This window comes from Haemaphysalis longicornis, unplaced genomic scaffold, assembly GCF_048455015.1.
Source record: "Haemaphysalis longicornis isolate Haplotype H1 unplaced genomic scaffold, Haemaphysalis longicornis Haplotype H1 scaffold_10, whole genome shotgun sequence".
NCBI lineage: Eukaryota > Metazoa > Arthropoda > Arachnida > Ixodida > Ixodidae > Haemaphysalis > Haemaphysalis longicornis.
The window spans coordinates 8278118-8304940 of record NW_027526204.1 but is presented as its reverse complement, the minus strand read 5'-3'; the positions used below and the strand labels follow the sequence as shown (position 1 = coordinate 8304940).

Genomic DNA, 26823 nt, shown 5'->3' with positions numbered 1-26823 from the left:
CTGAAATGGGACCTGTGCAGCTCAGACCTTTTCTACTACTGCTCAGGATTCTTTTCTCCTTGTCTAAGGCTTCAAGTGTTCCCTTTCATTTCATCTTCGTGACCCATTCTCTGCATGCCAGTGCAGTAATACCACATTTACTCGCAAAATAAACGCGCTCTCACAATGAAAGCACCCCCAACTTTAGTCATCAGAATTAGTTTTTTTCCCCTCGCAATAAAAGCCCATTCAACTTTTCTTTACCACTTCACTCGCTCCCGCTGATGATGGTTGTGCATGCAACTTAGAGAGCCATCTCCTGGACTGAAAACGAACAAGCACTCCGGGGCGGCGGCGTGGGACAGTCAGTTACGATGGCGCTCAGTCGGCTCAGCGTCTAGCCCTACTCTTTTTAGAGATAGCACTGTTAGTTGATTGCGCTTTGCAGTTGGCGACAGTGAAAGTCTGTGGAGTACGCAGTTGAGCAAGGGAACCATGCCACCGGTAGGCATTTCGGAATGGACAAAGTCCACGTCCGTTACTGGCATAAGCAGCACGACAAGCTGCGCACCACGAATCGGGAGCAGCGTGCCTTCAGGGCAATGAAGACAGGAAAGGCTCTACGTGTGGCACAAGCGATCTGGGAATATGAAGGGACATGATTACAGTCGTAAAACTGCAATCTTTATAATGTCCAATACTCCGGCCCCTGGTGAGTGCAATAAGAGAATCGGTTTTTTGAAGCACCACTTCGAACTAATGTTACAGGTCATTAAACTTTGCTGGCACCAGTGGCAGGTAACCATTTTGAATGCCCATTTCAGACACCAAAGTTTAATGACCTGCAAAATTAGTTCCAACCAGTGCTTCAAAAAACTGCACTCACTGGAGTCCATAGTAAATATAAATATATTATAAAGATTACAATTACAAATACAATTACAGTGTAGACCATTTATAACGTAACCGCTTATAGTGCGGGACCGGATATAACGCGGGTTTTTGCGACCACTGGTTTGCCTCCCATAGAACTCAATGCATAAGCATACCGCTTAAGATGCGGTTGGCCGAAACACAATACCGTTTATAGTGCGGTTTTTCGGCGGGTCTGCTGATCGACCGGCGCAGCTGGGGCATCGTTTTAGGGTAGCAAACGAAAAAAGAAAGGATTAAATCGGCCATCTGACGCAGCGTGCACCCCTTGCCCTCCTCTAACGTAGACACCCAAAGAAAAAAAAAAAGGCACCCTTTAGTTCGTGCGTACCTGATAACCACAACTGACCTTGCTTATGCACCTCGGAAGATAGCGACAGACTCCCCATCCGCGCGCGGCAAGTTGGTTTTATTTTTCGTGAACCGCATGGCCCGTTTTCGCGCACGAATCGTGCACATCGGCGTTGCGCGTTTTTTTTTTTTTTCTTTCGTGCTCGTATCGACGATTTCGCGATCGCGGTGGCTTCTTCGCGTGGCAGTGGGAGGAGCCTGACAACTTGCACCAATGGGGAGACGCGTACCTAATGGTGGGAGATTCGAAGCGCTCCGAGCCGGCTAGCCGCGCCAGAGATGTTTAGGCTTACCACCGCGGTATTTTTGATGGGCGCTTTCACAAGCAGCGTGGATGGCAGTTTATATCCCACTTTTCGCCCACATTATTAGCTCTTTTCTTGCATGAGCATCTTCGCTTGCGCCCCGTGCGGCATTTCAGCGAGCGGTTAGAAGCGGTCGCTGGAACTTAGTGGAACTGCTTGCACCGCTTCACGGCCAGTGCCGACGCCATGTTGCCGCCTCTTACCGCGCCGCCCACACCACGGCAGTTGTATCCGCGCTGGCGTGCACTGCACGTTTTCGCGATACCAAATCTACCACGCGGTTCACGTTTTAGAACGTTGTTGCAGATAAGCCACTGCTCTTTCCCTTTCCGAACATTTGAACCGCGCGAAGCCGAAGATTTCCACCACCAGTACGTTGCACTGATAAGCAGCCGCCTTCGGCATCGTGAACACAAGGTGGGGTAAAAAAAAAATCCCGCTGGCGTTCTTATCACGTCTTGCGGCATCTGTTCATAGACGCTAAAAACGCAGCCATGGTCTTTCAAAACAAACACAATGGAAGTTAAAGCCGCGCTCGCCGTTTGTGAGACTGCGCTTTTGCCCTGCAGCAGCGGCTGATGTTAAAAATAATACGAAATATAGACCGTGCCTTCGTTTTTAAGTGCGGTGCGTTTGAGTGATGATAAATATAGGTTGACTTGAGAGATAGGTGGCGATGTGGTTGAATTCGCGCGTGTTTTGGTTATAGTGCGGTACCGCTTATAGTGCGGATTTTTGCGGCTCCCGCGACATACGTTATAAGCGGTCTACACTGTATAAAGATTACAATTACAATTACAATCACAAGATTACAATATAAAGATTACAGTGCTATGACCAAAGCTGTTTTGTTAATTGTTTCTCCAAAAATGGTTAAATGATCTCTAATTATCCTGGGAACTAACTGACTTTACTCCAGAATTAATGGCATATTTCAAATCAGTGGAGGAAAAGCAGCAAGACTGGCAAGTTTCACAAAGTTCAATTAAAAATGAAAAGAAGTTCCTTTAAAAGCCACGTCTCCCCCCCCCCTAATAAGTGAACTCGAATATGTGAGAGTACGCCTTGTTGCAAAACTAGAAATTCCAAGCTCAAAACGTGTGCAAAACGCATGCTTTGAAATGGTTTAGAACTAGTTCGGCACCAGGTGTATCGCACCGCGAATGCCTACAAATGGCCGCTGCAAACACCCACCCACTTCTGCCACTCACCACGACAGGCTTTCCCACAATACACCGGTGACTTGCAGCTAAGAGAAAGGGGTGGAAGGTGCTTCTATCCATTTGGCACCAGGCCAATTCCTTTTCTCGCATCCTGATAACATCATCACAGACGCTGCTGCTTTGACAGCCAACATTCATCCAGCAAAGACGCTTCAACGAGCTGGCCTCACAAGGCTGTCTACGGCCAGGGAAAACCGTCCGCTGCTAGCATGCTGAAAACGTGTGCGGTGGGCGTCAAGCCACAGGGGGAAAGAAAAAACATTGGGGTGTGTCGCAAAAAATCAAAATCAAAAGAAAATAAGCACACCATCTAAACTGTGACGTAAATGTAGTCGCACTGTTGTACTGTTGTGTCGCCAATACAGCTGAATCATATTTGGGAGCAGAAGAACCTTGATTTGGAGCAGCCAACGACATTCACTATGTCGCAAGAATCGCATGTTTGGCAACTCAGGGGGGGGGGGGGGGGGGGGGAGGTGATTTTTAACCGGTGTCGAACGTACATAGCACTGAAACAGCCTTTCAATAAAGTTTTTGTCCGCCAGAGTATCACAGGGTACGAACTGCACTCACTACCTTTTTACAATCCATTTTTACATTCTTAGCATATCGAGGGCCGCTGAAAATATTGAATTGAAAAACTAAGCAACCATAAGGCATTTTTATTAGCATGTGAATGCTGAAATTATTATTTTTGTAATCCCAGACTTGGCGGTATGATACACAACAACAACAACAACAAAAAACAATGCACACAAAGTAGATCGGAGTCCTCCTTCCTACATTGTCTTGTTCAGCCATCACACTGTGGGAAAGTCGGGGATGCAAAATTTTACCCGGGACTGCCCTGCTGTGCCCGCTGTTTGCTCTGGCAGTTTGCAGCCCCTCTGGTGCATGATTTAGGCAGCAGTGTATATGCAGGAGGTGAAGCGAGCAACCAACCGGCAATGGACAAAACGATAGCGGCCACAATTCACGCCAGGGCGGTGCAGTGAAATTTCTTCTCTCACGATTGACGCTGCTAGCTTAACTTAGGCCAAAGGCTTCTGACTTAAAAAGGCACTAAGGGCTGAAAAAAATTTGTTTTAATTGAAAGATCATACGTTTCGTAGCTCCCTCAGCTGAGCAAAGATGTGTTACTTGCTGAGACATGAGTAAACAAAGTCTCTCAGCCTTTCACTTTTTCATGGCGTCACCAAATAGGAGCAAATCCCCGGCGGCGTGCTCACTCTGGGGACTCGGGCAGCGGCACAGAATGGCGCCAGCTAAGCAGCTTGGGGCAGCAGCGGCACACACGTCTACTACGTCAGCATTTCTCTGCCCAAGGAGGCTGGCTTGGACTTTTTACTCTCAGTATGAGAAATGCGTTAGGATGCTTCAGCGGCCGGTACACCCGCAAACTCCGGCGTCCCAGAGCACATTGAGCCGACTGTGAGCATGGAGGGCTGTGGGTTCGCTTTTGAACCAACCTGCGCCGTTCTGAATATCAGGCGCAGCCTCCTGGGCTCCTGGCTGGCACCGTTCCGGCTCACGTCACCTCTTCTGGTGATCGCAGCCATCTCGTGTCATGCTCTCTCACGCAACACGAACCTAGTGTGAAATAAACCATCTCCACGGCAGCCATGTCCAGCAGTCGTCGTCGCCCGTGCAGAGTGACGCACGCTTTACGGATTGTCAACGGCGGCTCAAGGCGAACAGGCGGATTGGTCAGCTTGCAGTAAGTTCATTTCACGGGCGGTTATATTCGAAACGGGCGCACTTAACCGACAGCCACATTTTAGGTGCTACTCCTCCTCTACGTGCACAGAACAGGAGCTTGGGCGGCTCGCTTAATTAACCACCTGCAGTGCTTCTTGTTCCTTCTGCCATCCCCCAAATATGTCGCTCACCGTCGTAGGTAATCGACCTCACTAGTTGCCCCCCACCAATGCTTTTCGAAAACAGAACCTAACTGACTCAGCAGTGAGGGAAGCAGCCTGCCTCGCAGATACAGTGAGCTCACAGAAAGCTTCCATTTTCGTTTATTTCACGCGCTCAACCACCTCGGAACTGTTTACTTCAGGAAAACATCTATACATGCTTCTCCAACGACTCACGAGCTCTCCCGGTTCACCACTTTTGTGACGTCACAAACCGTGGTACCCAAAAGTGTACGAGGTGTCCGGTTTTCACGTTTCTGGCATTTCCTGCTTTATGAAACAACTGCTAGTGCGAGAATGGTGTATTTGGGTATCGGCAACGTAATCCATCGCTTGTTCCTTTAATTTTCCATTACCCTAGCCACCCTACGATGCAATATTTCCCCTCCTGTCTTGTTCTTGCTCTGTGACATGAAATAACGGTTATAAAAACAAGTTGGGGTGGTGCCCCTTTAACTTCACAACTGTAAATTAATTTTCACCAAGAATTTCAGGAGGCATACTTGTAGGTGCATGCAGGTGCACCTCCCGCCATGTTCTCCCCCCCACCTCCCCCCCCCTTCCCCTTTCCTCTGCACATGGTGGGACTATGCTTGTCTTTGCGGACCATTTTTAAATGAAGGAGCCCACGCATGAAGAGTCACATAGAGTTACCCACTGGAAGAGGAAGCGTGCTACAGCCCTAATTCCAGCACACATTAGGACGCACCGAGATCAAGGGCATTTCTGGCCGTTCCTTCCCCGTCAAGCTGTGTTCGTTTGCCTCATCTGCTCTTGTGAGCTTGAACGCCTAAACAAAGACAAATTACAACTTTATTCAGTGTGAAAGCCTTTGGTAACTCACTCAGCTGCATTCCTGCCATGAAAGACAACATTTTAGCTGAAAACAAAAGCAAGCAATATTGCTTTTGCAAGCAATATTGCACATTGACATACCGTATTTTTGCGCGTATAACCCACCCCTGCATATAATCCGCACCCCCACTTTCAACCTGCCAAAAAAGTCCAAAAAAATTCTCGCATATTGCCCGCACCTTCGATACAGGAAAGGCTGCCCCAAAGCTACTGCTCAAGCAACACATCACATGCCAAAGCTACTGAAAAAGCATAAAATTTAGTTGTTAGAGTGTGCTCATCCTTGTTTTTTCTTCCTTGTCCTTGCATGTTTTGCACAATCACTGCCATGGCTGGGGAAGGCTATGTCAGTGTTACTCCATTGGAGCTTCACGGCACAACGCACGTTGCTGTGAAGCTGCACTAAAGGAAAAACCCCACGTATTATCTACACTTTTGGTGCGGGTTATACACGCCAAAATACGGTAATATGGACAGGAGTGATGTAATGTGGGCAAGCAATAACAAAAAGATAGCAGTATCTCCACTCCGTGGATGATGGCGAGAGTGCGGAGTACAGGGACTCGAAATCACATCGATAGTTGCACCCCGAGTGACATCTGATTTGCGCCCCGACCGTCGTTCGATTTGAACCGTGAGTTGCACCTTGACTATTCCCTAAATGAAACTGCAACTCATGGCTCAAATAGAATTTCGCTTGATTTTCGCTTGATGGTGGTGTGCGCACGGATGGACGTGGACGGACACTGGGAGTTCCTAAGGTACTCCGCACCATTACAGGCGAGGGAGTAAGCCGTTTGACTATCGCGTACTAACTCACAGGTTGTAGCCCAATGGGTAAGACGACTGACACTAACTCTGTCTGGTCTACCAGACATGGGCTCGAATCCTGCCGGTGCCAGTGTGATTTTCTGTAATTGTGAATGCTATGCGCACGGACGTGGATGGACATTGTGCGGTCCTAAGGTGCTCCGCACCTAAAAATTGTAGTCAGTGTGTTAAATGCATGTTAGTGTTCAAATAATATGACCAAATGGAACTAGAGGCCCTGGTACAAGAACCCAGTCATGGTACTTGGCGGTGGCTTGGGTCAACAGCAGCCTATCCAACAAACAAAATTCGGTGATGCCCCAGAGAAATCACCAGAAAGTGACCGGTTCATTTGTTTTCCCTGATACGGTGTAGACCACCCATAGCGAGTGTAGACCGCTCATGAGCCACCAAAATCCGCACTATGAGCGGTACCGCACCCTAAACAAAACATGCGCAAATCCAACCACATCGCAGCATACCTCTTTCTGCATTTATCCTCACTCTTCTTTTTTCCCCCTATCCGCCACTGCTGAAGGGCCTCGCAAACCGCGAGCTTTGTGCTTTGCAGGAGCACGGCTCGGATGCTGCGGGATAGCGTGGCACGATTGCAAGGGGGATCTCTTTTTCAGCCCACCTCATGCTGTAGGCGAGAACCTCCTGTGGCGTGGCTCGCTGTCTGCGAAAGGGTGGCTGCACAATGTTCTGAGGGGCATCAAGCAAGGCCAGTTGTGGTTATAACGCGAGTGCAAGTGGAACATGCCAACCAAAGGGCACCTCTTCATTTCTATGTCAAGGTCAGAGCAGAGCAGGGACCGGGCACTGCATCGGATCACTGATTTAGTCTTTATTTCCCTTTCTCGCGACCCTAAATGATGCCCCAGCTGCACCGGTTGATCAGCGGACCTGCCCAAAAACTGCACCATAAACGGTATTGTGCTTCGGGCAACCACGTTTTAAGCGGTACGGGTTCTATGGGAGGCAAACCAGTGGTCACGAAAACCCGCATTATATCCAGTCCTGCAGTTACGCTACAAATGGTCTACAGTGTATCTCCATTAAGTTTGCTATACAATTGGTATCATTGTTATCGGGACAAAGTCATCCTTTTAAACCTCGATGTAACAAAGTCTGTGAAATTCATAATTTACTTCGTTACATTGAAATTTCGCTACATTGAAATTCCCGGTTATCTCATCGCATGAAGTGTTTCCTGCAAATGAAAGCATGGCGCGCATACACGGCTGGCGCACTGTTTGTTCTTGTCTGAGCTTAATCGTCTATGCGGGCATCAGTGTTAACCGCATGGAGCGTTTTCTCCCTGCAAAAAAGCGCCCCGCAAGCCACAGGCTTACCACCGCGGAGGATATTTGATGGGTGCTTTCGTAAGCACCACGTACGACGTTTTACAGTGAAAATTTCGCCCGTGTTATCCGCTTTTTTTCTCTCCTTTGCCCTTCGCATTGCGTTTCAGCGAGCGGTTAGAAGCGGTCGCTGGAGCTACCCGTATCGTGCGGGTGGTCTCCGCTGCTGTGTCAGCGCGCCTGTCTTGCGGGAACGTTTTTGCAGAAAGAAAACGCTCCATGCAGTTAACGCTGATGCCCGCGTAGACAGACGATTCAGCTCCGACAAAAACAGAAACAGTTTGCCAGCCATGTATGCACGCCACGCAGTTTGTAGGCAAGATGCTCGCTCACGGACTCCACGGCTCGCTGTAACCGCGGCATTGGGCGGCCAGTGTCGCCGTTCGCGTTTTACTGAGACCCCGTTTCGCCGCTTGCATCTCCCAAAATCTACTTCTACAACTGAAATTTCCTGCCAGAATCTCCATGAAACTTCGTTACATTGAAATTTGGGCAAACGGGACTTCATTACACAGAGGGTGAAAATACATGGTGTGCATACACTTGAAGTTACAAAAAATTCCCTATTTGTGTTGCACTCCGAAAGAGCTGCTTCTAGTTCATACAGTTGGAAGTCCTTATCCAGGTCATTGTTTGTCGACCCCGTGTAGGGGGGTGGGGTGAAGTGATGGGAGGTGTTGAGACACAGTTGTTATTACATCGAGGGTTTCGTTACATTGAAGTTCGTTACATCAAGGTTTAACTGTATCTCAACACCTCCTGCCACTTCACCCCACCTTACTACACGGGGTCGACAAACATGACCTGGATAAGGACTTCCAACTGTATGAACTAGAAGCAGCTCTTTCGGAGTGCAACAAAAATAGCGCTCCTGGTCCCGACTAAGCCACTTACCGGCTTTCTTGCCAATCTGGATGGCACCTCTCTCGATCATCTGCTCCACCACATCAATTTATACTGGGACTCAGGCCAACTCCCTCCTCAGTGGAAGACAGCTGAGATCCGGTTCATACCCAAGCCAAATAAGTCCCCTCACCTTGATAACCTGCGGCCTATTTCTCTAACCTCCTTATTATACTCTCTAACGATTACTCTAACGATTATTACTAAAGCGCCTTCAAACCTTCCTTCAAAACAAGGGCCCCATTCCCAACACCATGTATAGGTTCAGGAAGCATCTGAATACCCAGGATATTCTCCTTCGAATTAAAGAAGAGGTCCTTGCTTCAGCTACCCGTCACTCCCCTCGAGCCGTTCTTGCCTTAGATTAGAAAGGCGCATTCGACAATGTCTTGCATTCATCCATACTATCCCGTCTAAATCAAACAGGCCGCGGCCACCGCACGTACTCATACATTGCGGATTTCCTAACTCAACGCCACGCTATTATACGGGTAGGAGACGTTCAATCTCAGCCTATTGCACTCGGTGATCGGGGAATGCCTCAAGGTTCCGTCCTCTCTCCACTACTTTTCAATGTGGCCCTCCTGGACTTACCCCATCAACTCGACGCCATCCCGCACGTTCATCACACCATTTACGCGGATGACATCACAATATGGACAGATACTGACTCCATGGGAAACATCCAAGATTCACTTCAACAGGCCACGGTCGTCGTTAACAAATATGCCTCATAAGTCAGCCTTCAATGCTCACAAGAAAAATCTGAACTTATCGTCGTTTGTAAACATCCCCCTGCTTCACAAATATAACCTATCTGTATCCAGCTCGACGGCCATACCATACGACCCAGCTCGTCACTTCGGATTTTAGGCCGTATCATCCAGGCCAAGACATGTAATGACCAAACTTTATTGAAACTCTCAAAGGCGTTTCACCAAGACTCCAACACGCTTGGACGTGTTTCGGACAGCTGCCGAGGCATGAAGGAGAAAGGCCTCATCCGACTGGTGCAGGCTCTCCTGATTTCACGAGTAACGTATGTAACACCTTACCTTACCCTAACCAAAAGTGACACGAAAACCATTGATCGATTAATCCGGAAAGCTTTTACCTATGAACACATCAACGGCCCGTCTCCTACAACTTGGCCTCCACAATACGGTATCCGAGCTTATCGAAGGCCACCTATCAAGCCAACGGCTCCGTTTAACACAAACACCTGCAGGGCTAGCCCTCCTAAACAGTCTCCATATCGCACGCCCGCAGTCTGTCAGCCCCTCCCGGACCATTGGAGAAGTCACATCCGGGTTTGCCCTTTACCCAAAAATATGCACCCTGACCTCCATCCCGGCCGCCGACAAGCCAGAAGCAAAGCGCATGAGAATATTTATGGAAAAAGAACAGATGTCGCATATACAGATGCAAGTACCTATCCTAATGGTACACACAAAGTAGCCACAGTCACCACAAAGGGCGCCCTCATCACTTGTGCATCAATCAAGACATCGTCAACCTGGATTGCCGAAGAGTTAACTATCGCCTTAGCCCTCATACATACGAAGTACCCAATCATTATCACGAATTCCCAAGTTGCCTGCAGAAGCTTCTTAGCCGGGAGGGTGGCCCCTTCAACCTTAAAGATACTCCCGCCACATCAACCCTGTCATAAAGTAACTATCATCTGCACTCCTGGCCATTCCTCACTGACGGGCAACAACTTTGCTCATCAGCAAGCCTGCGCTCTCTCTCTCCAGGCTTCCGAGGGGACCACATCGTCAATCCCGCTTGTAACATATCAAGACATAACGCAATATTACTGGTCCCACAAGGACGAAGAATCGCTGCTCCGCAAACTACAAACTAATACCTTTCCTCACCCAGTTCGACTGCATCGTATATTTCCAAATGAATACTCAGCTGAATGCCAATTTTGTTCACAACACGGAACTCTACCTCATATTATAATACAGCTTCCACCTCTCCGATCCCTTCTCCCCATCCCTGAGCTGTGGAAGAACCTGGTGACCAGCGGCCATCTGGATGTACAGTAACTCCTGGCAACCAGAGCGAAGGCTCTCTGCTCACCTAATGGATTCCCAGACTAGGGAACCACCCCCATTTCAGAAAGCTCAAATAAACGTCTCTCTCTCTCTCTCTCAAGGAGGACAGTTGGTGGAGCGGCAATTTCCCAGCCCGTTTCTGGCGATTTCTCTACGTCGTCTCAGAATCTTGTTTTGTGCGATTGTGGCCGGCCTTCTAGTCCCGTTTGATTGCATTACTCGAATGCTAATGTGCGGTTATCACACACTTATAGCCCTGTTTTTGCTGCTTGCCCAAGTTAGACCACTCCTGCCAATACTACGTCACCACGGCTTGATCAATATTTCTTCCATTTTTTCCTTGCTTAAAAAAAGCACCTTTAACGGCCGTAATGCAGCTGAAGAAGGTACCACCAAAGGCCGTTTATTTCGAACTGACCTGTGCTGGAGGCGTGCGTGCGCAGGTGCAGGCCCAGGCTGTGCTTCCAGGCGAAGCCCTTGGGGCAGTGGGGGCAGCGGAAGGGCTTCTCGCCCGTGTGCGTGCGCTGGTGCGACACCAGGTGGCTGCGGAAGCCAAAGCGCTTGGCGCAGAACTGGCACTGCAGCCGGCCCTCGACGGGGGAGGCTGGGGGAGAAGACAGGAGAGAAGTTATTTTGTATCCGCAGACCAATGTAAACCGATCCCGACACCTTTATCTTTAGTCTGCAAAAATTTCATCGATTCGCCCTTTCCCCTCACTTCTTTAAATGCTAAATCAGAATACATCTGCCCGTTCTTTCTCTGCTTGAAACTGCTTCCTCGTGTCTCACCAGATAGTCGTCGAAACAGCCTTCTTCACAGCAAGGCCACTGGGGCCGCAGAGTTTGATACTAATTTGCACTAGAGGGAAACCTGTCCCTGAAATCGCATGCCTTCATGGGCGCTGCCATGGAAGCTAGCAGCGTTCCTCAACTAGTTGGCTCTGGCAGCCACATGGCTTCTTTTCACCCTCAAAGCCAAAATCAACAAACAAGGGTAAAACGTGTTTCCTTGTTTGTCTCACATGAAGCTTCTAAATGATTCCTGACAAATGAGTCTTTTGGGGCTCCACTGCCCTATTGACAAAACTTGAGATAATCATTTTAAAATAATATTGCATTATTTTGCTGCAATAGGCAACTTGTGAGCCTGTTCAGGAGCTATGCCAGGGACCAGTGGAAAGTGCCTATGCAGTATATGAGGGCATGATCAACTGAGCCTAGGCCCCAGTTGTGGATGCCTGATGGGCCAGTTTGTACATGCCATTTCCAAGGACAGCAGCACAACTAAGGCAGAACACAAAAGTGGTGTCACGTGCAGTGCAACTTCTTTTTCTGTCCCACCTTCGAAATAACCCAAGAACCTGACGCACTGCCACCTTATGTTCCCTAACGCTGTCCTAAGCACCACACAAATGCAGAAAAGTATAAACACTGCTATTCGGTGAACGGGAACCTTCCTTTCAAGGCTTCTGGGTTGGCACCAAGGTACAATGTGAACTGTCAACAGCACAAAGTCATCCCCACAGAGGATGACTGCCCCTTTAGATGTGGTCGGCAAGACAAAAAACTTCAATGGAAGAACAAATACACAGTAAGAAAAATACGCGTCAAACTTCAAGGGCGTGACAGTGACTCATTAGCAAACATCTTCACATTCGCCAAAGGCGAATCAAAATTTAGCAGTGACATAATGAGATTTAACCACGAAATTCACACCAAATGTATGGGAATTCCATAAAACGAGGCCACCAACAACAGCTACAGAAAAATAATTCAGTATACATGATTTAATGAACAGCAAAATAAAGTACACTAAAAGGACCACACTCCACCACCAGATGGGAGAAAACAAGCTTTACCGTCGGGCTACACTTGCGGCTATTCCTTGCCTGGTTGTTAGTCTTTGTACTGTTCCCCTTCAATAGTTGATAAGCTCTCACCTTTCTGATAGGGACAGACAAAAATATAAACATACCGCTGTGAACCGCTGAAACTACCAGCTCACTTTTGGTGCTGAACCCCAAACAGCAGTGCACAAAACAGCTTACATGTGGCCAAAACATAAAAAATCTAACATGCTTGAAGCGTCATACAAGGCCAGCAAGCCTGAGGCCCCAAACACTGGGTGCTTCAAAACAGGCCTCGATTTGAAGCCGTGAGCTTTGGCGTGTTCCAGTGGTAGCATGCAATGCAATTCCACTGTTGCCTGGCTTCTGCAATGTAGGCACAAAAATAAGTTCAGCACTCCCAGGAACAGAGTACTTTATGTTAAACCCAGCCCGACCCATCGATGGGCACACAAGTTGCAGGAAATATTACACCGCTAAGCCTAACGACACCGCTAAGCCTAACGAATGCACATCACTGAGAAACCCACACATACATCGTGTTCACTTCACAAGTACACCGCGTTGTTGTGCTCCACCACAAATTCTTAAGGAAGGGCCTTGTCTGCCCCTGCTTACATAATACACTTAAGGGGGACTCGTGTGACCACAACTGTCTTATAGGACTTCCTAACTCATGACTCAGACTTAAAACCATCATGCACGGATATGACAAACTTTGGTTTCATGAAAATGTTTCTAATGACCTAATTTACCTATTTTTAAAATATATCCCCCACTGAATAAAAAAATTAAGAAATGCATTTTGGTTTAGCTAGCTTGCGTTAGATGGCTAGCAAGTGAGAGTTTCATTTTTGTATTTCAGTACAGATGCGGTGTACTCATACAAAAAGAAAACTATGCCCTTAGGAACATTTTCATTGAACTGAACAACCTTTCTGGACCGTGGTGGTTTGTATGCACACGTGTCATGAATTAGCAAGTACCATTGAAATGTGCTCAGGTGAGACCCCCGATCATTCGTGGTTATGTGCCGAAAGGCTCCCAATTACCGTATTTACTCGCGTAATGAACCTACTTTTTTTCCAGAAAATTCGGCATGAATTTAGGGGAGGGTTCATTATACGGGAAGAAATCGCAACAGTTTTAAAGGTTGAAATTTCATACAATAAAGTTGCTAAGAGAAGCACTGTCAGAGCCTTTCCATTTTTGTAAAAACACATAGGTAATTATGTAATCGAATGTCTTTTATTCGCAACATGATAGTGGGTCCCTACTCGCCATGGAGCTGTCCTCCTTAGTAAAGTTGCTTGCCGCCTCACATTTGTTGTCAGCCCACAGCGTACCGTCTTGCGTGCTATTAAGGCACTCCAAAACTTCTTTTCCGACACTGGGAAACTCCCCTTCTTTGGACCCACGAAACACACGGTGACCCCTGTTCCCCGCTCAAAAACCTCGTTTTCGCCCGTAGCGTACACGAAGTGCCACCCATCCACACGGTTTTCATCTGCGTCAACGCATGCTCCACCACGTTCAGTTTAAATCCAGCTGTGTAGCTCATGTACTGGCCCATCGTATGGCACGCACTAGCAGCACAAAAAAAGGTCGGAACACAGCTGAACCACAAAACCACGAGCATAATGGCGAAGTCGCGGAACCTCAAGAGCAGAGGATTGCGGAGTATGTTTAGTGCTTTGTTTGCACGCCGGCAGAACCAGCCACAGCAACAAAGAGCAGGGAACAAGTGCGGAGTACGTTTTGCGCTTTGTTCGCATGCAGGAATGTTTTTTTTTTGTAGTCCAAAGTTCGAAGAAAACTCGTCTGGCGAGGAAATAACATTTCCGGGAATCTTCAGTGACTACGACGTCCAAGTTTGCCACGTGCCTACAAGCAAGCTCGGGCAACAACCTGTACACGCCAAAGACACGCTAGAACGTGAAAGATACCCCGGGGTGATCTATAAGATCCCTTGCCAGACTTGCGACGCAGCCTATATTGGTGAAACCGGAAACTTCAAGAGGCGCCTAAAGGAGCACAAAAACGACGTTGCTAACGGCCGCACACAGCTAACCGCCTTGGCAGAACACCATAACGCAACCGGTCATGTCATTGCTTGGGACTCGGCCAGAATCACTGCCACTGAGAAAATATTATCAATTCGCCTACTCCGAGAACCATTCCATATCCAATCAACCCCGCACGCTCTTAATCGGACATGTGGGCCCATGCCTATGACATATGCATGCGCTTTGCAACGTTCCACGCATGTATAATTACGGCCGAGCCACTTTTCGTTTCATATGTGAACAAGGGACCCGTACGGGCCCCGAAACATCATTGTTTTTACCTATTGTTTTTACTTTTAGGCAAGTGTCAGTTTGTTCCCGAAAAAGGAACGTTTTTACAGCGCAAGAAGGTTCGTTTTGCGTTCAGAACATGGCGCTCCGCAAACGCGCAATTTTTAAATTGTGAGCCACGGCATTCGCGCTCACGTCTCTTGCTACTGTTGAGATTTCTTTTTGGTGGAATGCGTTTTTAGAATTCCTGTGCATACTGTAGCGTGATATCAAGTTACTATGACGGTCTAAGGGATCAGCAACCATGCCAAGATAAAAACATATTCCCGCTGCATTTTTTATTCAAAGTGACAAAAAGTAAATTCGTAGTTCATTAGGGTTCATTACGCGAGTGGGTTCATTACGCGAGTAAATACGGTACAAAATATAACAACCTGGCGACACTTTCCGCACAGAAAAAGTACCTGGCCGAAACCAACACGTCTGCTGCGAAATCCCAATCAACCAACATAACCACTTCGGGAAAGTGCAGCTTTCTAGGCTACACATGATGCAGCAAATGACAGTCAACAAATTACAAGCACTTCACTTCCACACTTCTAAGATTGCGGTTGATTGATGATGAGGTTTAACGCAGCGATGCTACACAGACAACGAGGCACGCCGTAGTGGAAAGCTCCGGACTCATTTTGACCGCCTGGGGATTTTTAACACGCACCGAAATCTCTAATACACGGGCATTTTCACTTTTCGCCTCCATCAGAAACTCCAAGGATCCCCCACCCGATCGAGTGTCAGCACAAAACCATCATTCTCGCCCGGGAAGAGGCCAATCCTAGACAAAGGGAGATTGATAAGCAATTACCTCTGACAAGGTTTCTGGCCATTTGATTGTCTTTGAATTTCCCGCCCAACCTGACGACTACCTTTTCAATTATTTCTCCATTGGGAAGAGGGGGCGGGGGGTTGTTTGACTGGCATTTTATGGCAGATTGTCACAGCCCATCTGTGAGGAGCATCTCAAGGGAACATTGCACCAACAACACCAACTTTCGATGTGGTGCTAAATCTCGAGCATACTTCATCCCATTGACAAGCACATCATCATACGTCCCAAAAACAAAAACACGTTGAGGTGGACGCACGAAACATCCGCAACACAAAAATGATGCGGCAGCAGTGTTTTTTCACTCGTTTTTACTTGCACGCGTTTTAAAAAAACTCCGAAAAACTGCCCACACTGCTATAAAAATTAACCGTTGCGCATGTGAAACCACTCCCACCATTCCACAGCGCAATGCAGTGAAATGTGGGTGATGTCGCCTGCAGGAGAAACAGGTGAACAAAGCTTACAGGCTGCTTATCCATTTATTTGAATCCAACCCAACAGTTTTCTTTTTAATGCACAATGCAGAAGCTTAGACTGACTGCACCACAGAGTATACGCATTTTTAGCACACTGCACAGAGTTGCACTGGGTCAGCACTGACCTGTAACCAAGTGTCGTTATGGTGAAAACACAGTGCAAACGCAAAAATATTTGGGTGCCAAGCAATAAGAAGAGAAAAAATAACGAAGAAAGTTTACGTAACTGCACAGACAAAATCAGAGCAGCTACCCTTTTGACAAGTCTAACCCAATTTCATGTCAAGACACTGACACACAAAGAAGGATGACACGCACATGTAATTTCTTGCAAACATGTTCCCTCCTCAGTTACTTCTTCGTTTAGTTGATCGAGGTATTTGTAAACGATGTCAGTTTGCGCAAAGTTTGGTGAAAAATCTCAAGACTGGTGTGAAATTCAATGCCTCTTGAACTTACAGCCTTGCGTTCCCACTTGAGGCAGATTGTTCTGAATATACGATCCCCTTCCAGCAACCCCCAAACTTGGACAGGTGCTTGACATTTTTGTTTGAAAGGCTACAGGCATGTATTCTTTTAAGTGCAAAGCAAGAAAGTGGAAAGATTTTTTTTGGAACTGAAAAAAAAAAAAACATCTCCATGCCCAATTTTTGATCATCATCAACAACCAGCTTCGTCTGTTTTTCAAGGTTCTCAAACAGTTGCAAACTTGCTACACTTGTGCCACAGGGATTAGGTGGCTTTTCCTTTTGCAACTACGGTGGCCCCACACACCTTGGTTTTCACAAAAATTGCCGCATTAGAACATCCAAATATCACACAACTGACAGCCTCCGATGCCAGACGTGGAACACTCAATATAGCACCAGTTTTCATGACATCTGTTGGCCTCGGGGAGGAGCTCGTACGAGCTGTGGACCTTTTCTAGGAACTGGAACCAACTGTCCCACTAACAGCCTCCCTAAAAAAACAGGACAAGGTTCAGATGCGTGCGCTGCGACAAAGCAGCAGCCAGCAAGTGTGGACACAGGCACACGCACCGCTAGAAACCCGTCCAACTTGACCGTGTCTTGCGCACGACACCATTTTTGAGTGACCAAGAAAAGCTGACTGTACATGCACTGGCAACCAGCCTGCTCAGCTGGCACAAATACTGTGTGCACCATCTCGTAACTACTCCTCCCCACGTATCCACCGAGCATCAGCGCCCACACAAGGCTGGACCTGCATGGCAAGTGCAATTTCAGTTCCACAAGAACTCCCCTGAGCAGGGACGACCACAGCCCAGCAGCAGTGGAGCGGGGATGAGGATCTCCACAGCATGGCCGCTGGGTGTGCTGCACAACTGACCCAGTGCCCCGTGGTTAACTGACACAGTACCACAAACTCATACCCGTGCCACACGTACACGAAAAATGACATTTACTGTGTAAGGACTTAAGATACCGAATGACATTATTTGGGCGAGCCGTGCTACACGCGGAAATGCAAGGGCATCAAGCGTGTTAGGCATGATGGTGATAATGACCAAAAAGAGAAATGCACTCATATTTCGCAAGTTTTTAACGTAGAAAAAAAAAGGGTTAGAAACGTTTTTTGTGGAAGAAAATGTTATGACAAATAGTGGTTTCTAGAAAATGGTGCCAGCTGTTTCAAAAAATGGCTTCAGCAGGCGCCGTTGCCTGCCAGCGGTGCCCAAATCCGAAAAATTCAAAACAACGAGTCACACTATGTTTTCCCTTTTGCCACTGTTTTAGCGAACTCCGTCTTCTTCAGAACTTCGCCACCAAGAGCGCCCACAAATAGTCTTATTTCGAAGTTCAGCTAAGTTTCCACCCCAACACCCTGGTGCAGAGAGTTTCGTTGGTTTCATTCGGTGCTCATCGCATTTGAGAGTAGGTAGATTTAAAGTGTTCGAGAAGGCGAATGAGCTGTGTAGAGCTCCTTAAACCAAAAATGACATTAGAGCGAATGACATTAGATTTTTTTGCATAGCAGGCTCTAAAACTTGAAGCATTAAGCACGCAATGTCCCTTTGCATGTACGTGTGGCACGGGTATTAGGATGATCACATAACTGCCGTTGGTGATTCTCCCCCTCCTGGTCCAGGGGTGCTAGGGGCGGTTCCTGCAGGTGCGCATGTGGTAGTTGAGGTAGTCCTTGCGGGCAAAGTCCCTGAGGCAGGAGGGGCAGCGGAAGGGCCGCTCGCCCGTGTGCGTCCGCACGTGGTTCTCCATCACGTGCTTGCGGCCAAACCGCCGGGGGCACAGCGGGCAGTGGAAGGCCTTCGAAGGGGAGGACGACGGCACAGTCCCCCGCTCCACCAGTCCGGCGCCTGGCGACGCCCCGCAAGGCTGCAGCCGCGACAGGCGCCGGCCCCACAGGCCGCGCCCGCTCGGCGAGTGGTGTCGCGACGAGGGCAGGCCGAAGGTCATCTCCCGCAGGGACCGAAGGTCGTCTGCAACGGAGGCCACCAATCAGGGCTGCGAGGGACTGCCACTGTCGGGCTCACCGCAGATTTTTTGAGAAGCAATGCGGCAATCATTTTTTACAACACATTTTGACAAAAGACAGAGCATAGACGAGGATGGAGAAAGGAATCTATGGGCTGTTTTTTGTCAACAGAGCATATTTTCCCACAAAACTAACTATTTCCAAGTTGAAATTTTAGTTATATTGGTCTTTTAGTTATATTGGCCTATGGCATGGGGAATCCTCAGACTGCCCACGGACTATCTGCGGTGAGTCCGAGACTAAATCACCAAGAGACAGAGAGACCCTAAACGAGTGCAGCCTTTCTCCCACTGTCATGGTCACAACAGCCCAAGATTACTGTACATTTTGACCACAGGAACAAGGCCCAACAAGCAGACCACACTGCCAAGCACGACTGCAAGAGGCCAAGTGGGGCAGAAGATCGGGGCACTATGACACTCGGTTACAAGTTAAGAACGGCAACAAACACTTTCCCTCGGAGCTAAGGAACAAAATCACAATTTTGCTATTGTTCTACTTAAATGTTTTGCAGCACGTACATCAGTGTCTTTTTATAATATAAATCTGCAGTGTAGGTAACATCATCAAAATAAGAGTCTTAAACCTAACACAAAAAGGACAGGCAGTTTTTTTGACAAAGACAGTTTTGTGGCAGGCAAAGATTGCAAAAAAAAAGGCAAAGGCAGTTTTTTGACAAAGACTAAAAAGACAAAGACAGTCAGTTTTTTTCTCTCTTGCACATTTCTCTTTGTCATTGCTTCAAAGTAATATGGACATAAAACTCCGGAAATGAAATTCCTATCACCACGGCTTCCAAACCACCCATCTCAATTACCGCCAAATTTCCAACGAGAACACCTTGCTAAGAATGGCACCACAGGATGCGCAGGGGTGCAACTGGGCCCACCAATGTTGTGCACTCAAGTTGCGACTACTAACCCAAACGCGAACCTCTGTCCTCTTTCGTTCGTGCCCTCATGTCTTATGCCATGCAAACCCAGACAAGGTGATCAACTTGAACGAACGCGCCCGAAGCGTTGGCTGCTAACAACACAATGATCATCCTCTATTCTGGTGAACGATAAATACACTATTACAGCACAAATTATTCCCTTTCACGTATCCTGCTGTGTCTATAAACGAATGGAACAATGAAAACCCCGCCTGGTAAAGAATCGCGTGCATCAAGCTCGTGAGTCCGTCTTGAAAATTGCGCACGTTCTGATGACTTAGCTTCGTCAGGCCCGTCTTCGGCAACTGGTCTCCAGTGCAATACAAACCAATTGTCATTTTCACGGTTGTTGCCATTCTTAGCTTGTCACCAACCATAGGCACTAGGAGTAGAAAAACAAAAAGAGAGAGAGACTGCCCACCATTAGAAGCTAGCCACCCCAGCATCTTGTAGGAAGTTGCTTTTTCGCATACATGGTCAAGATTCCCTGACACATCACAAAAAGTGGCTCATCCTCTATCTTCACTGGACTTGCTGCCTTTTTTGGGTCGTCAACGGCAGGGGTATTTCACAGCAGACCTAGGTGGTCCAAGCAGGAAGGCATACTCAAAGCAGTGAGCAACAAACAGAACAGAAGTGCGATGAGAAATCGTCGAGAAAAGCGGCCACCTCGCTTTTTACTGTGCATGTCTGGCAAGTTGATACACACAAGACAGCCCGACAACACTGGGCAAGCAAGTGCTGCACTGCGCGATGTTGAAACCAGCCTTTTTCTCAGGCTGCTACTAGCACACGCACGTCTATACCAAGCCCATCAGCCCCGCACTGGCACAAGTGTTCTTATAAAAGTGATCCAAACATAAGATGCACCGCTTACAAACCAATGCAACAAGATGAGTTGATTGATTGATTGTAGGGTTTAACGCGCCGACGCAACGCAGGCGATGAGGCGCGCCGTAGTGGAGGGCTCCGGATTAATTTTGACCACCTGGGGATCTTTATCGTGCGCCGAAATCTCGTACACACGGCCGTTTTTGTTTTTCGCCTCCATCAGAAAAGCGGCCGCCGCGGCCGGGAATCGAACCCACGACCTCGTGCTCAGCAGCGCAACGCCTTAGCCACTGAGCCACCGCGGCGGGTAAGATGAGTTGATTACAGCAGCAGTTTCTCGCAATTGAAAGAGGTACGCGTCTCTCTTTAAACTAGTGACTACATAAAGATAAAAACAAAATGGTCACATTTCACGCGCCTGTGTCGATATTAATTTTTTGTGTTAGCTGATTCTTGTGCTTGGCAACGACTGCGCACTTATCGAACATGTTTGAGACGTAGACTTTTAATGTACTAACAAAAGTTGAGCAGTGCCTCACACCGCTTGAATGAACTTCCTGACGATGGGTCAAATCCGGTTTTTAGATAATATATGTTTTTCATTTAACGACAACCATGTCTGCTGGTGCTACACACCACAAGCAAACAAGCCACTCCACCCGTACAACTCTGCGCATTCAGAGCTGGTGAAAAGGGGGATCAGGAATGTCTTAAATAAATCTTGTCCCCATTTAATGAACCATAGCTTTGACTATCAAGATGTGCATTTATCTCAGGCCAGGTACCCGAAACATTTGTTAGTTTCGGTAGCCGAAACATTGCTCAAGGAACGGAAAAAAAGTGGCAATGACGATATCGAGGCAACGCCCATCGAAAAGCAAAAAACGGCTGTTATACCGTACGTTCGCAAACTTTCCCACAATTTGAAAAAGATAGCCGAGCGGTCGAAGGTAAGGGTCGTTTTTTCGGCTCTTAACAAATTGGGAAAGCTATGCACATTGACAGACCCAAGCCTCTGTACTAAACCGATGTGCAACAAAAAGCACAAAAACCACTTTGTAGCTTGCGCTGAAGGCGTGGTCTACAGCCTGCCATTGGAATGTGGGAAAAGGTATATAGGCCAAACAGGACAGCGCCTCAACGATCGTCTCTGTGAGCACAGCAATAATGTAAACAATACCGGGGGTTGGCTTGCGTCACACTGCAAGAAGCATGGTTGCAAGCCCCTGTTCGATAAGTGTGCAGTCGTTGCCAAGCACAAGAATTAACTAACGCAAGAAATACTGGAAGCTCACATGATTGCAAAAGCGGATCATGAGTGTGTTAGTCAAAGAAAGAGCGTGATTTCTTGAGTCGAGTGTGACATGATGGAATTGTTCTATGACGTGGGCCAGTGTTCATGTATATATATATATATATATATATATATATATATATATATATATATATATGTGTGTGTGTGTGTAATTGTCTGCTAATAAAACTGTTGGAAGTAGCGCCCTGTGTGTGTTGACTCGCCTGTCCCATTGTCCCAGCGCTTCAATTCTTTGTCGTGAATGTAACATTTCATAAATGTGACAATACTCAAAGAATTCAAATACCAAAGCGAATAACTCGATGCACAATTTAGCTTAGAACCGAACAGCACCATTAATTTTTTTAATTTATTTTCAACGTACTTTGAAGTTAGAAAATGCAATGTTTGAAAACGACTCCACGAACCCAGACACACAAAACGTAGGCCTAGTTAAAATCAAGAGGTGGCCTTCGAAATATATCCTTTACAACAAATTGAAGCTAGTTGGGTACCGAATGTGTCGCACTTCGAGCACATGCAGTCGACCACAGCAAACGCCCACTGGCTTCCTCCCTTTGCGAAGGCAGGCTTTCCCGCACGTCACTGGTGACCGGCAGTGAAGGGGCTAGGCAAGTGTGGTTTTCAGGAGGGCCTTTCTATCTCCTGGGCACTGGGCCAACCACTTCATGCTTCTGTTTTCCCATTCCTGATAACGTGAGTGCCCTCAAGCTACAGGAGAAAGCCTAGCTGCATACACCAAAATACCGCATTTGCACGATTCTAATGCACACACTTTTTTGCTAAAAGTAGCCGTACTCACCTACGGGGCAGAAACTTGGAGACTCACTACGAGGGTTCAACTTAAATTGAGGGCGACTCAGCAAGCAATGGAACGGAGGTGTAAGGTTGAGGGACAAGAAGAGAGTGGAGCGGGTCAGGGTACAAACGCGTGTTGAGGACATAGAAGAAATTAAGAAGAAGAAATGGACGTGGGCAGGGTATGCAATGCGAAGGCAAGGTTCATTAAGGGTACAGAGTGGATCACTAGAGAAGGCAAATGTGGCAGGGGGCGGCAGAAGGTTAGATGGGCAGATGAGATCAAGAAGTCTGCGGGGGGATAAATTGGTTGCAGTTAGCATAGGACCGGGATAATTGAAATCTATGGGAGAGGCAGTGGGCGTAGACAGGCTGAAGATGATGATGAGCCTTCAAATTTGCGTGCACGTTACAATCGGGCTCACAGCTGCAGCCGGCCGCCTCCAAAGCAGCCAGCAGCATTGCCATAGGCACGAGCCATTTCCAACGGCCGCCCAAATTCAATCCAAAACAATCTGTCAACGTCACGTGAGTAAATGCCGGTGCACCCGATCCTCAGCGGACACACACATTTCCACCACTACAATGAGCCCCTCGTCTCAGTCACTATGGCCTAGGGCAATGTGACTTGCTGGCAGCAAGGGGAACCAGGCAGCAGGCACCGCTGCGTTATTGGCCCGGAAAAAGCAGAGCCCCACTGCCATGGACGTTTTCCGCAGCTTGGAGACTCCCAGGTGGAATTCATTAATCAGTGGCGAATGAACTAACAGCCCGCCGTGTCTAAAAATTATGGAGGCCAAGACACTTGAAATTTCAGTGTTTCTCGCTCTAGTTTACATGCCAGCCAGAGAGGGAAAAGCGAGCTAATGAAGCGCAAGGGATTTTTGTTGCCACAGTTGAGTGCACCAATAAAATCATGCACCCCTTCGTCTGACGACGATAATGGCTGAATGCGAAGCTCTCTCGTGAAGGATTCCTTGGTTGCCGTCTGAGTTTGGCCTTATACGCGTAGATGGTTTGCACTTTGACCCGTTGAGCTTTGACTTTGCCTCACACGCACTTTGGACTTTTGATTGCAACAGTTTTGACTCTGAATCTCTGCCACTAGGTTTCGCACAAACAAAGCTTGGCATTCAACTACAGTTGAACCTCGATATAACGAACCTCAATTTAACGAAATTCGTGATATAAAGAATTTTTTCAAGTTTCCTATGAAAATTTTGCTAAATCCATGTATTTTTATCTCGATTTTACGAAGTAATTTCGTGCGGCGCTTTCGATTTAACGAAGTCATGGCAAGAAAGGAAGAACGAAATTCCGGTCGAGGCACATTTTATTTTGCCTCTCAGAGCCTACATTGAAAACATTCAGTACTCACATTAATTCTTAAAAGGCTAAAATGAAAGAAAAGCGGTGAATCATGCGATTGACAACAATTAAAAGCGATGAAAGCTGCTCAAAAACCACTAGCGGTGGTCATAGACGGTTGAATAGTGCGGCCACCATTTTGACGTCTCCATCGTTGCCTACGCCAGCGCCCTCTATGCTCAGGCTGCCGAAGCCTACTTCAGGTGTTTTTTTCTACGCGTCCTTGCTCACAGTGGTTCTGCTCTAGGTTGTGCTCGCTGATAACCACATTAATATTTTGTTAGTCCATCATTACATGAGTCTTATAAGCAGCATGAGCACTCCTAGGGAAAGAAAAGTGTTCCGAACAAGAGCCTGAGGAAGTGTCGGTGAAACCGAAGGCCACCGCAGTGATGGGTGCCATCGACGTTCTGCGGAGGCACACGGGCGCACGCGAATGTTTAAGAGCAAGCCTTGTTAGCGCTGTCAGCATACGAGCGTCACGTAAAGCCCACCCTGGTCAAGAAACGCCAAGCACTGCTTACGGACGTCTTCACTACGGCTTGAACATCGAGTGCTGGTGGCAATAAATTGCTCTCCGAACGTGGTCAAAACGTGTTCATTAGACAGCTGCGATGTGGAGAAATCGGTTTCTTTAGGGCTCAGCGGGCATAAAAGTAATTGCTTAATCAAATTTGGCCAGAAGATATTCAATTTAGGCTTTCTGCTTTTGCAAGAGCACGTAAGCGCTGCTCTACAAAGTGAAGCGGTCCGTTTTTTACTCCGCTCAACTCTCAATCATGGCTTTATCTCTGGTGGCATCACGCACCCATACTGCAGAGCCTTTGTGCATGCAAAAAGTCTTTCGAAAGCTTCTTCCGCTGTTGGCCCGCAGCACCCCTCAACGCCGTGCCTAAGCCTACCACTGAACGGACGAAAAGAGGCGTAACTTTGAACCAGCACCTTGCCAGGGTGAAGTTCACGGGGCATGGCCGCGGGTTCAATTGACTAACAGCGGCGTTTAGTAACCTAGTCTGCTATCATATTTAATGAGGCGTTGCGGAAAACGCACCGGTTTTATGATGACACGAACCACTGTCGGGTATCCGAATTCCATTGCCTAAGTGTTGAAGCTCTTAACTCACACAATTTTCGCGGCCAGTTTTAGTACAAATTTCACTTTAAGTGGAGAGGTAACTACATAGCAGTTGTTTCTCAGCGATGCGCAAGGTTTTGAAACCTCATTAACTGGTTAAATTAACTGTAAAATCAAAACCTCGATTTTACGAAATTCTTGATTTAACGAAATTTTCGCCCGCAAGTACGACTTCATTATATAGAGGTTAACTGTATCACCATCGTCATAAGAAGGGCTGCATCATTTTTTCCTAATTTTGCATGTCAATGCACCCCTCTCCAAATAGACATCGACTTCATAGCACAAGGGATCCAGGTTCAATTCTGACCCCTGGAAGCTTTTTTTCTTCCATTTCACCCACGACCATTCATCATCATCGTAAGAGAAAGGTGGCTTTTCTGCAGTGCACTTTCGATGTAAGATACACCATGAGTGAGACGTAGAAAGCTTAGCTTTACAGCATCTTTTGCCAAATACTTGGTGTCGTGTCTTTTACATCTGTGTAGAAGAATCAGCATCACATTATTTTTTTTAAGTTTTGCTATGTAAAATCTGCCGCACGTTTCTATTGGGGGCATGTTAAAATCGTTCAGATACAGTAATTCCAAAGTACAATCTCGTATAGAAATGATGTTAAAAGTTGATTCAAACCTAGCTGTAACATTCCTTTTTTTTTCTTTTTCAATATTAGAGATGAAAAAAAAAAGATTATCTTGTCCAGCTTCGCACTTCTAGATACCTAGATATTGCTTCCTTGTAGAGGAGGAGTTGACACTGAGCCCCTCCCAAAGCTAGTTTGCCAGCCATGCATGTTCCTATCAAAACTTACGCCACATTTGGTCTCAACACTCTCCAAGCATTAACGTGCGCTTACAGTATATGCACTGTGGATAGCGTAGCAGTGTTCGTTCAGTAAAAGTTTGTTCGGTGCATTTGAAAAATTGTAAACCCCAGTATTCTAATGTAGATATTCGCTTTGATTTGCAACTATCCGAGCAAAACCATTGTCCACTTCAAAACCAAAATCCCCATTCGCACACCTGCTCATTATAAGACTGGGCACATCTCACAAGAACATGACGTTGCCCTATAGACCGTGTTCAAGCACAGAGTTCCACAACTACGAACTGTGCCTCACCCCTCTCGACCACGAATTCCCACAGGACTGAAGCGCAATGCATCCATGTGAAGTGGTCCCTTCAAAGGGCCCTGAAACAGGTCGGGAACACAACAGACGAACTTGCGCAACAGCGAGGCTACGTACTCAACTAATCACACACAGCAAAAACACTCAAGTGTACGTCCCAGCTTGTGCACTCTCCCTATCCTTGCTGCCCCGCCAGCTTTGGCCGATGCTTCGGGTGCGACAGTCCTAGCTGCGGCTTGCTTTGCACAGCTGCAGTGTAGTCCATCTTCCGTCAGACACCCAGTCGGAGGAGTAAGTCCGTCATGTCGGAGCAGCACCTCGTCCTCATCAACGCACACCACCGGCCGGGATCCAGTGCTCAAACAGCTTGGCGACGCACTGCAGCAGCATGGGCACGAACGCCCACCACGCAAAAAGCCCTGGGAAAGAGGGAACGTCACTGATTGATGACCGATTGATTAGCGCGCCAAAGCTCAACCTGGGCTATGAGGCACGCTGTTGTGGAGGGCTCGGGATTAATTACGACTACCTGGGGATCTCTAACGTGCGCAGAAATGTCAACAGACAGGCACGTTTGCTTCTCCC

The 26823-nt window shown here is 47.4% G+C and overlaps 2 protein-coding genes across 2 annotated transcripts in view; both read right to left on the bottom strand.

The window, feature by feature from the left end:
* The window catches only part of LOC144158163 (uncharacterized), a 63512-nt gene extending 37143 nt beyond the window's left edge, over window positions 1-26369 (bottom strand). Inside the window, exons 1-2 of the mRNA XM_077688840.1 lie at window positions 26230-26369; window positions 11124-11309 (exon numbers count right to left, since the gene is read on the bottom strand). Coding sequence (XP_077544966.1) covers window positions 11124-11309; window positions 26230-26272 — 229 coding nt within the window. The 5' untranslated portion in view covers window positions 26273-26369. The remainder of the gene's footprint in view (window positions 1-11123; window positions 11310-26229) is intronic.
* LOC144158165 (uncharacterized) lies at window positions 14351-24974 on the bottom strand. The gene is made up of 2 exons (XM_077688842.1): window positions 20084-24974; window positions 14351-18672 (listed from the first exon to the last, which is right to left on the bottom strand). Exons 1-2 carry the CDS (start codon window positions 20106-20108, stop codon window positions 18329-18331), a joined length of 369 nt encoding a protein of 122 aa, XP_077544968.1. The 5' UTR covers window positions 20109-24974; the 3' UTR covers window positions 14351-18328.
* Window positions 26370-26823: the final 454 nt, after the last annotated feature.

What these genes read in the sequence shown, in the direction of transcription:
- LOC144158165 (XM_077688842.1), bottom strand. Translation starts at nt 20,108, where the DNA reads ATGCTGGGGTGGCTAGCTTCTAATG. An exon ending in GGGGTGGCTAGCTTCTAATG is followed by an intron (nt 18,673 to 20,083) that starts GTGGGCAGTCTC and finishes CCTCCGTTGCAG; the next exon opens with ACGACCTTCGGTCCCTGCGG.